The sequence below is a fragment of the Brugia malayi genome, assembly GCF_000002995.4.
Source record: "Brugia malayi strain FR3 genome assembly, contig: Bm_v4_Chr4_scaffold_001, whole genome shotgun sequence".
Taxonomy (NCBI): domain Eukaryota; kingdom Metazoa; phylum Nematoda; class Chromadorea; order Rhabditida; family Onchocercidae; genus Brugia; species Brugia malayi.
The window spans coordinates 12,924,925-12,937,367 of NW_025062478.1; the positions used below are offsets into that span (position 1 = coordinate 12,924,925).

General features: G+C 30.7%; 1 protein-coding gene across 1 annotated transcript; it reads left to right on the top strand.

The window, feature by feature from the left end:
- Window positions 1-446: 446 nt before the first annotated feature.
- On the top strand, window positions 447-11,230 carry Bm9847 (Uncharacterized protein; the record flags this gene model as incomplete). Its single annotated transcript, XM_043082583.1, has 11 exons — window positions 447-608; window positions 1,548-2,408; window positions 6,499-6,968; window positions 8,912-9,065; window positions 9,270-9,370; window positions 9,479-9,551; window positions 9,706-9,822; window positions 9,922-10,056; window positions 10,186-10,350; window positions 10,486-10,614; window positions 11,072-11,230. 11 exons carry the CDS (start codon window positions 447-449, stop codon window positions 11,228-11,230), a joined length of 2,526 nt encoding a protein of 841 aa, XP_042938517.1.
- Between the last annotated feature and the right edge of the window lie 1,213 nt (window positions 11,231-12,443).

Consider the following 12,443-nt stretch of genomic DNA (forward strand, 5'->3'; position numbering starts at 1 on the left):
AAAAACTGATCTAATTGACAATAGTATGGTTATAAATCTACATTGATGTTAGACAATGATCGAAACAAAGGAGAGGAGGTGCTTGCATGGGCACCAGTTGCTAATAAAGAGCTTATTAGATAACCGCATGATTATGATAGCTAACAAAGAACAATGTAGATATCCTCATGATTGTAAGGATTGCTAACAAAGAACGATGTAAATTGTTTCAATATGTAGAAGCATAAATTTGGAAACAAAGAGTCCGAAGTATAAGCATTATTTGCGGAAATTACGTAGATATCTTTACTACAATTTGCAACTCATATTTTTAGATCGCGATATTAAAATCCGCGACAACTTATTCTTTTTTGCCTGTTATTTGAATCTGTTTAAAATTCAATTAAAGAAAGCCACGAGGACTTATGCAAACATGTACAAATTAGATTCTTGTTTATAAGAACAAAATGAAGCCTGCCCTTAAATTTAACGGTGTGGAATTGCAGATAGTTCCAGTCCGAGCTTGTTGCTTGGAGCCATTAGGCATCTCTATTAGCTACATAGCCATGGATGGCGAACTGATAACTTCCGGTTCAGCATTTCAAGTGATGCTAATCAGACACAATGCAGTAATTGATAGAACTTTACCACCGTCTTTTTTTCCTTTTCAGTTTCATTATGATTGGCATTTAAAAGGTTCATAAGTATTAGGAATTATCAATTGGTACTCGTTTGACAGCTAACTTCAGCAAATCATATTAGATATGATTATTGATACAAAGAAAATTTGAAAATTTAAAATCCAAACGAAAGATTTGGTGAAATCATTTATCATTTATAAATTAATATTATCAATTATAAGAGATGCAGCAATGTAATTTTCTCCTTTCGTTAATAATCCAAAAGACTTGGATGCATGGAAAAATCGAAGCGAAATGAAATAAAATTACAAAAAATGTCACAACTGCTTTGCATAAAATTATTTTCAACAATGCAATGTAGCATTTGAAATGAAATAATTTGATGTAAAGGATTAAACAATGATTGCTATTTCGTATTATTATGCGCAAATATTTTATATTCTATATTATCAGTACACGTAGTTTGCCACTCCCATTTGAATAAGCATTTATACATACAATTCTCCAACCATAATTAACAGAATTGATCGGCTGATCTCTGTCAGACTTCCTTCTACAAATTCCATTCAGTAAGTTTTGCTTTATTTATTTCGAAAGAGGATGTAACCTCTTTTCAAATTTTTGAATTATAAGGAAGATTTTCGGAATTGATGATAAATTTGTAAATAATCTAATATAATTAAAAAAAAAAAAACATTTCTTGGAGAAACCCTTTGCTCATTTATCAATGAGCATTTGAATGCTTTTCAGAATTTACAAGAAATTATTTTCATGGACATGCATTTCATCTATTTGTTTTTCGTCTTCCAATTGAGCAATGTTCAAACTACCGTAAGTCCACTTAAAGTTAACAAAATATAACATATCGTTCAATATCTTGAAGACTTGTAATCTTGCATAGTGTGATTTAATTTCATATGATTTGAGACAGCGCAAACGGATCAGACAGAACCGTTGGATTTATCAATATCAAAAGTGAGAGATGATGGAGATGGATCACAATGCTTATCAGTGGAAAGAAAAGATGAAGGAGAGGTTGGTTTGCAAATGCTTCAAATAAAACCCCTAAATTCACCGGTTCCAAAAGTGAAACAGGAAGGAAATAAGTCGCAAGGCTTATCAGTGGAGGGAGTGAGTGATGAACGAATTAAACTTCGGCGACAATTCGTTCCAATCGAAACACCGGTGGAAGTGATCGAGCTATCAAGGCAAGAAAAAAGGACGATAAAAAAGCAGCGTTGTGACATATGTCGAAAGGAAGTGGCAAAAATAAAAGAACATATGATGACTCATACCGGTGAGAAGCCGTACAGTTGTTCAATATGCAAAAAGAAATTTAGTCGCTCTTCGCATGTGAAAGGACATATGATGACTCATACCGGTGAAAAGCCGTACAGTTGTTCGACATGCAAAAAAATTTTCAATGATTACTCGAATATGAAGAAACATATGATGACTCATGCCGGTGAAAAGCCGTACTGTTGTTCGATATGCAAACAGAATTTCAGTCAGTCCCAAAGTATGAAAAAACATATGATGATTCATACCGGTGAAAAACCGTACAGTTGTTCGATATGCAAACAGAATTTCACTCACTCCCAAAGTATGAAAAAACATATGATGATTCATACCGGTGAAAAACCGTACAGTTGTCCGAGATGCGGAAAAAGTTTCATTGTGTCCGGTAACATGAAAAGCCATATGATGACTCATACCGGTGAGAAGCCGTACAGTTGTTCGAAATGCGGAAAAAGTTACACCCGAAAACACAGTTTGCAGTCTCACATGGTAACTCATGTCATAAACAAACCTATGCATTGTATTCAGTAAAGATTTTTGAATTAAACAGAGCTTGAAATTGCATATGCGGATTCACTGAAGCTTACGCTTTACTTTTTACTTTAAATTTGAAGAAATACATTGCATTGCTATTTCCGTTGTTATTGATTATTTATGTTTTCCATCAGTCAGTTCTTCTGTCATTTGTTTTTAAAATAACACTCTCTCACTGTTATGTGTTATATTCTTCGCACTTTTTTATTTGTTTTGTTATAAATTGCCTAGCGATGCCTACACAACGAGCCAGTAACTTCTTGCATGCTACTGAATACTATGCATAAAGAATTTGCAAATTAATATCGCTGTTGTTAAACTACTAATGAAATGAAATTGTTCACTCGATTATTGCATAAATAACATGAATTTCATAAGGTCATATAACAACGAAATTCATTCATTTCATTTGTCGATTCACATTTGGAATTTTGTTTCAGTTGTTCTATTTGCATTCAAAATTCCATTCACTCAAAACATTTGACAATCTAACTCAACAGTAAATCCATCAATGAATGACAGCATTAGCTAACTTCCCATTATGAAATGAGTAGACCTGCCTACCACTTCACTGTATGCAATAAAGATTTTTGGATTAAACCCGACTTGAAATCACATATGCAGATAAGCTCTGAAATTTTTGTTGTTAAGTGACTGCAATCAATAAAATTATCGAATGAACAATGGATTTGAAGATTTATACGAAAAAGCATGGATGGCATTTGTCATCTGGGAGTATTGCGCCACATATCGAATATCGAATAGCACTGATGAAACAGAAAATGATCAAAACATAAGAAGTGAAATTCTAATAATGATGCGATCAGGAAGGTTAAATAATGATTAGGAAGATTAAATAGTGATCAGGAAGATTAAATAATGATCAGGAAGGTTAAATAATGATCAGGAAGGTTTAATAATGATTAGGAAGATTAAATAGTGATCAGGAAGATTAAATAATGATCAGGAAGGTTAAATAATGATCAGGAAGATTAAATAATGATCAGGAAGGTTAAATAATGATCAGGAAGATTAAATAATGATCAGGAAGGTTAAATAATGATCAGGAAGATTAAATAATGATCAGGAAGATTAAATAATGATCAGGAAGATTAAATAATGATCAGGAAGGTTTAATAATGATTAGGAAGATTAAATAGTGATCAGGAAGATTAAATAATGATCAGGAAGGTTAAATAATGATCAGGAAGATTAAATAATGATCAGGAAGGTTAAATAATGATCAGGAAGATTAAATAATGATCAGGAAGGTTAAATAATGATCAGGAAGATTAAATAATTGCGACTGAAACAGAGTGCAATTATCCTTTCATTTCACTAAAACTGCACGTACATTTAGAGCGTCTCTTTATATTAAAGCTCGAGGCGCAAAATGGATATTAGTTTCATCCCTTACAAGTCGAGCATACTTCCTCTCATGCGTATGTCAAGTACCGCCCTTCTTCCAACAGGCAAAAGGAGCGCACTTATTCTTTCATCTCACGAAAACTGCATGTACGATCGCATTAAGGCATTCATGCATAGTCTCAAGAAGTGTTCGAGCACGGCGAGGATTTGACTATTAGTGCTATTCGCGAACATTTTAATATTATCGTTTGAGATGCAAACTGGGTAATAGCTCCCTGTGAACAATTCACTTCCCTTCTAATGTGTTAAGTACCGCTCTTCTCTCAGTTCTATACCTTTTATATTGCAGTAAATTCTCATTCTGCTTTCTGCAAGCAAATGGCTGGGGCAAATGGGTTTCTTATAGCTTTCCATGTGTGTTTGATATTTACATGCTTCAATTGAGTTGTCGTATCTTCTCTGAAGCAGTGAAACTGTGGAATATTCTGAATTATGTTGCCTTCTTCAAAGGTATTTCCACCTATAGCTATAGTTCAGTGTGTGAAAACTTAAAATTTTGAAAAAGAGCTATTGCTGTTATTTTCATTGTTTACTTTGCATTTAATTTTTATTTATGAGTAATATCAATTAATTGCAATGGCTCTTTTTTTTTACTTAGTGATTGATTATGATATAAAGCAAGAGATACAAAAATCTTTTCTCACAGTAAATAAGCCAAGTTGAACTTATGTAAATGGAGTATAAATGATATAATGAAGTGAATGGGAAAAACAAAACTGACATACCTTGCCTTGGGTTTGTCAGCTTTCTGAGGCTTTGGCAATTCATAAATTTTTAAAAGCGTAAGTAAGAAATTTTGTTAGTCTTAATTAAAAAAGCAGTAAATAGATTACTGATAATAGTAATAATAATAATAATAATAGCAAGTAAATGAATGAATTGCTCGAATTTTTAAACATTATTATCAATTAAAGTATTTGGTAATATCAATATTAAGAAATTTTTTTTCTTTTGTATCCATACATGCTCAAAATTACAGGTGTATCTTCTGTTGCACAGCTCATTACCGTTTACATGCAAAATTGATTTGCTTGCTAAATTAAAAAATACTGCAAAAAAAATAATACTGTGGTCAATTGTCCAATTGTCCACTATTTTTTCAACAGCTTCAGTTATTACGTTCTGTTCTTGACCGATTTTTCATGATGGCTTTGACTGTTGTGATGAACAATGATTGCTAATCAGTTCAGTGATCACTAGATCATTATAAATTACGAGGAAATTAAATAGATTACTTCATTCATTTCATATATGAGTACCCGCAGAAGGGATCAGAAATCAATCATTTGATATCAGTACATCGCATTCATTTCTTTTATTTTCTTCATTGCAGTTACATAGCCATTATTATTTCATGTAACTTTTGATCAATGCCAATAATTTTAATCTATTTCAATCAAACTAACCTTCTATATAAAAAAATCTAATAAATATGTAGATATAAATCTAATAAATACAAAATATAAATAAATCAAATAAATACAAAATGTAGAACGAGACATTGAACCTGTCTGAAAAAAAAATTTAAGGAAGAAATGGCCAATCTTAAAACTTCTGCTTTATTAAATTACTTGCGTAGCAGCCTTCTGAGATTTCAGACTGACAAGGAAAATAATATGAATGTTTTTTTTTGTATTGTTACAGCTGCGAAAGGTTTTTCAATTTATCGCAAAGAACCGATTAACAAAATTTAATATCAATATGACCAGTTAAACTATAAATATATCTTGTTTCACTCCGCTCAAATTTTCTGATTTTTTGGAAATTAAAAATTTTTTAAAAAAATTTGAAATTTAAAACAAAGCAAATCTGAAAATTTACAGACGTCGTTCAAACGAAATATTAGATGAAGTCATTTAGCATGCGCAAATTATCTATATCAATTGCAAGCAATGTAATTATGTATTTTCCCTTCTAACCAATATTGCAAAGATTTGAAAATTTATAAAAATTGAATCGAAACGAAATAAAATTGTGCAAAAAACGTTGCAACTGCTTTGCATAAATTATTTCCAACAATGTAATATAGCAACTAAAATGAAACAATTCAATGCAAAGGATTAAACACTGACTGTTTTTATTATACTAATATAAATTCTCTTATTACTTATATTATTATACGTGGACATAAGTTCATCAATATACGTAGTTTGCCACTCCCATCTGAATGAGCATTTATACGTACAATTCTCGAATAATACCTAACAGAAGTGATCTTGTGGTCTCTGTCAAATTCTCTTCAACAAATTTCATTCAGTAAGTTCTATTTCATTTATTTCGACAGAGTATGTTGTCTTTTTCGAAAGTTTCAATGATTAATTTGTAAATAATCCATTATACTTAGAAAAGCATTTACACTAAGATATTTTTACTTCGCGCATTTGTCAACACAGCGGTGATATTTCTTGTGAGCACCGTCCAGTAAATTTGAATGTTTTTTCAGAATTGTCAAGAAATTATTCTCATTGGCATGCATTTCATCTATTACTTCTGCTTCTTCTTCCAATTGATCAATATTCAAACCACTGTAAGTCCACTTAAAGTTTGAGAAATACAACAACGCTGCAATACCTTGAAATTTTAAAATTTTACACAGTGTAATTCCATATCATTTGAGGCAGCGCAAACGGACCAAACAGAACCGTTGGATTTATCAATATCAAAAGTGAAGGAGAAAGGAGATGGATCACAAGGCTTATCAATGGAGGCAGTGAGTGATGAAGGAATTAAACCGCTGTTACGGCTCGTTCCAATCGAATCACTGATGGAAGAGATCGAACTATCAAAGCAAAAAGAGAGGAGAAAGAAGCAACGTTGTGATATATGTCGAAAGGAAGTAACATACATGAAAACACATATGATGACTCATACTGGGGGGAAGCCGCACAGTTGTCCGATATGCAAAAGGAACTTCACTTGCTTGCAAAATATTAAAAAGCATATGATTACTCATACCGGTGAGAAGCCATTCAGTTGTCGGATATGCAAAAAGAATTTCACTCAGTCTTGTCATGTGAAACAACATATGATGATCCATACCGGTGCAAAGCCGTACAGTTGTCCAGTGTGCAAAAAGAATTTCACTCAGTCTTGTAATATGAAAAGGCATATGATGATCCATAGCAGTGAAAAGCCGTACAGTTGTATAGTATGCGGGAAAAGTTACACAGAAAAATACATTTTGAAGATCCACATGGTAACCCATGATATGAATAGACCTATCTACCACTGCACTATTTGCAGTAAAGACTTTCAGAGTAAACTAGGCTTGAAATTACACATGAAGAAACATTAAAACTTTCGCACTTTGAAGAGAAGAAATTTATATTTTCTGTTGGTCAAATTCTTTGTTACTTATTCCTTTTTTTGTTGATAAATTATTATTGGTATCTTTGATCTTATGTGCATATTAGAGTCATATTCTTCACTCTTTTGTCATCCGTGCAATGCATTTTTCAGCATTAACTTTTTTTTTCTTGATTTGAATTAGCAAATCATCACTTAATTCAAAATAGCGTATTTGTTTGTTAAGCAAATGAAACTCGTTGCATTCGTTATCACATTATCAGTTACATCTCTGTCAAGCATTCGGTCATCCTTTTGTTCTTCACTTTTTGGGTTTGTCAAAAATAGATGACAATGTTCAGATGAATATATTCCTACCTAAATATGTGAAACATCTGCATAAACACGTAGTATGCAAGAAAGTAAACAATACAATAGTGAAAATATACCATCTTTACAACTATTTGACCTTCATCATATTAACTAACATTGGAATAGAATCGTACTGTTAAAACAGTGCGCGTCCTTTTAGCTGTCATTAAACTGCACTGATTGAACCGGCACCAGAATTTCACTGAGTAAACCGGCATTAGATGTTGGACTGATCCAAATCGTTTCAGTATTTATTGAATAATATTAACTGAATGCAAAAAGTTAACGGAGAGATATCAGTGATAAAGTAAATTGCCGTCTTATGTTATGCTAGAACACACTAAAATTTCTTTAAATCAAAGTTTTGTTGTTAAAAATATCATTGCAACAAGCGGTAGAATATGAAGTGGTTGGTTTTTGTAAATGTTTTTCTAGAAAGTAAACTTACTTGATGCTGTGGTGACAAGCTTTACTTCCAAAATTTCAGTTAATTTCATCGGTACAGCGATTTATGCATTCATTAATTGCTTTTGAGGAAAAGATTAGATGAAATTATTAATTAAATTTTCTTAACTGACAAGAAAAAGTGGTCTAGGCGAATACGATAGGGAAATATTGCATAATTGTAACATCAGAGTGTTAAAATATGTCATTGAGATAGCTTTTATCATCTGTCAACAAAACAAGAACAGCCCATCTCTGAGAATTATTAAGCGATATGCTAAACTGAGGAAAGATAAATCAAATTTGAATTAAAGTTGTAAATTTTCTTGCCGTGTAATTTTTCTTCTTGGGCTTCTATGGATATATGAAGTGGCTAAAGTTTAATTTGAGATAAACATGTAAGAGTGACTCTACAACGAAAAATTCTAGAAGAAAGTGGATAGTTCCTCAGTCGTTGTTCATCTTTTCTTACATTCAATAAACACTTTGTAGGCACATATAACTATAGTAAGGCATGAAATTTTCAATGACAATAATTGCAATCTTTTTTCTGAAATAATACAAGAAAAGTTCAGTAATTTGGATAAGCCAATTATTTATTTCTGAATTATATCGATGAAATGAAAAACTCGAATGAAATCATTGCAGAAAAATTAACTCTGAAATTTGTTTGAAAATAAATTGCTTTTATATCACTGAATTCAATGATATTTTCGTTCTAAATATTTTGAAAGTAGTCAGCAATCAACAATATGCTATCTTAGCTGTTCTATTAATTTGATAATGAAATATCACATATCTTAAAATATTCTTTAAGATTTTCCCTTTATCGATTTGTTAAAGAAGCTGTTAAACATTTTAGTTTTTGTTTCACAAGTATATAATTTCTTCAAATTTTTTCTTTTACAACAAATATGAATACTTTTCAGGATTACAGTAGCAATTTATTGCTCTTATACTTTAGTTTCAAAAAAAATGTTAATGGCAACAAAAGTTTTTACCAGATATCCATACGTTCCTGAAATAATTGATGAGGGTCGTATAAATGAGAATGAACGATTTATATTCTATAATACAACTAAGGTATAATGCTAGGATAGTAATTCAAAATAAAAAATAAAAAGGAAATATTTAAAATATTTATTTAAACATATGCAATGATCATTCAATAATAATTCGATAATGCAGTATAAATTTTTATTTGTGAAAGTATTAGTATATTATATAATGATGTGAGCAATGTATGTTTAAGCTTAAGAATTTATATTTGTGAGATTTTATTTTTAGAAGGTTTGGACATTCCATCGATTGGCATTCAATGATTCGATTATGATACGCATGGATAACACTTATTTTAATTTTTCTGAATCAAATAAAAATCAGAGTTTGTAAGTATTCAAAATGTAGCTATCTAATTTTAAATGCATGTTAGAACATTTTTTTAAATTTGCAAAAACCCATTTCAAATTTGGATGAAATACATTTTCATATTTCAGTGTCACATTTTACTTTCTGGATAAGGACGAATATGAAATTGTTCATTTTATGTTTTGTCTTGGCAGCTCTGAAGTAAAGTTTTATATTTTATATACCTTTTTTTTTTGCAATAGACGTTAAGGTTATATAATTTGGAATATTTTCTAGGAAATTAGTCAACAAAGCATTACATAAATTAAAGCTTAATTTTTGATATATTTCAGCTAAATCATTTGATCATTTTTAGGTTAAACTTAAATGCATTTACAAACCATATGAAAGTGCTGTTACTATGTGGTGGTTTCCACCATATGGACATTTGTATCATGAGTTTATATTATTGTTTTCAAGTCAAGGCATAATGGTTCATATTTTTTTGATCAACATTTCTAATTAATTAATTAAAAGTTTGATTATTTTTTCATTAATTTAATTACTTATTAATTGATAGTGTTGCTTCCAGGTATTCTTGAAAGAAAAACTTTATCTTACAAGCAAAAGCTGTATTAGTCGTATTCCTGACATTACCAAATTTAAACACAATTCAGTGGGCATACATAGTTTAGCAACCATGGTAGAAGTACGACCTGAAAGTGCTGTATGTATTAAAAGCCAAACATTTTTTATGCTAAAATATTTCATATTATTGATTATTACTTAATTCTATTTTGTTTTATTTCTTTTTCTTTAATTTCGTTATTTTTTTATTTTATTTTTTTTCTTACAGAGAATTCCCAGTAATTGGCATATTATTAAGCCGATTCCAATAAATCACAAAATTGTTATCAAATATTATCCGGATAAGGAAGATGAGAAGAGCATAGTAACAATTCGATTAACGGATAAAAATGAAATAACAGCACTTACCGTTATTGTAGATCATAAAATGGGGGTACTCTCTTCTATTTTTTTTTTTTGAATTTAATAAAAATTAAAAATGTGTTTATGATCTCGTTATAAGTTGTCATTTATGAATTTTGATTAAATTGATCAGCTATGCAGAAATGCTTGAACTTTGAACTTTCAGATGCTTCTTGCAAGACGTGTTAGATTAGATAATCAAAACATAAAATGTGTCGTTTTTGCACGCACTGAACGAATATTTTGGTCATTAGTTGGTCAAATTGAAATTAGCGTATTCCCACATCAATATAAGGTTTCAGTTTTGACTTTATACAATAATCCATCAGAAAAACGATCAAACTTATGACTGTTCGATTATATTTATTTAACTGAAAGATAAACTTGCAATGCTAAATTCAATAGACATTAGCTTGATTTGTTTTATTTCAATTAACATTGAATAGATTTGTTCGTTCGTTTTAGCTAATAGCAAAATAATTCATATTGCTAAATAATGATAATCTGATAGTTTATAGAAGGGAAAAGAAGTCAAACAAAATAAATTCATTATATTATTTTTGAAAAAATACAAAAATTAACATTTTGCTATTTGTCACAAACTGAAACTTTATAATTTTATGAAATTTTTTTTCTCAGCATATCGAGAAAAAGCTAAATATGAAATATATAAAATTACTGAGAAAAATATTCATCAAAATTGTTTAAAGTTAGGTAAAATAATAATTGAAAATAAAATATTTATTTTCAAGGTTGCTATGCGAGCCGTAAGAGGAAAATTTTTTGATATGCCTATGGACGAATGTATGGTTTATGGTCATCATTTATCTCCATATGATATTCAGCAAACTGTTTTTGATTCAACAAATAAAAGAACAGTATTTTATGCTTATTATATAGAACCAGTGTGAAGCTTTAAGTTATTTATTCTGAGATATTCTTATGAATCAGAAATATAGTTTGTTGAATAACTGAATAGAATGGATTATTCTATTCAGTTAACATGTTTTGTTGTGTAAATATTTGTTTTTTAATTTTTATAGCTAAAAAAAGAAAAAATTTTCAAGTTGTAAAGATTAAGCAAATGTGAATATGCTAATGTAAAAAGATTTCTGAAAAGATTTGTCAACTTATGCTCGATGTAAACATTCGATAGATGAAAAGATCAATGCGAGATAGGCAAGTTCCGTTGCAAAAAAAACTCCGCGGAAGATCTGCTTGGATTCTTTGTATGTGATTTTCTCGAAACTGACCCTATGTGCAGACGGTAGCTACGTTATGGATCGTACGTGATTTGGGATTAAAGTGGACTGGGTGACGGCTGATTGGCGTGCCCAAAGCATAATCTTCGGGAAGTAATAATATGTCTCGAAGATGAACTCAGGCAATTGCGTTGTCAATAAAATGGCTTCAATGACGTAGGCTTTGCTTTTTCATTATCATGCTGTCAGCGCAGCGGAACGTGCGGAAGCGGAGTTGTATTCCAAGAGTCCGAGATAGTAATAGCAGATGGTTCATAAGTGACTCATCTGTGCAGAAGAATGGACAATATCTAAAGGCTCTAAAGATAGTAATTTTGTTATCTTTCGTTAGGTATTTATTTGTCTTATATTTTTTGTGGGATTTTCCAAATGTCTTTGTTTTATTGTCAATCTCTCTGTTGTTCCTGGTGTCCGAGATCAATATACTGCTAGACCAATATAAACTTAAATGATCCTACAGTGACATGAAGAGATGGTATTCTACAGTTTCTGCAAAGCAGGAATTTATGAGTTATGCAAAACAAGGAAAGCCTTTGTTTGCAAAAAGCGTTTCTTAAAAAAAATGATTTTAGGTTTTTAGTCTGAGTTTTCAGTTGTATAAGGCTGAGTAAGCTTAAAGAACAACAGTACACAACATACTTCCGAAATTTAGATTTCGGATAAAATCTCATTAAGCCTAGTGCCTCGTCACATTTCATTTACTGTATGTGTCACCTTGAAAGTCTCTTCTAAGCTTCATCGAACGGTGAGCACATAACTTAGTCTTAGCGTCTGGATATTTCTGCAAGACTAAAAGCTGTTTTTTTTTTGTAAGATAGGACAGGTAGCATCTTTGATGAGCAATTTTGTTGTTCAACAATAA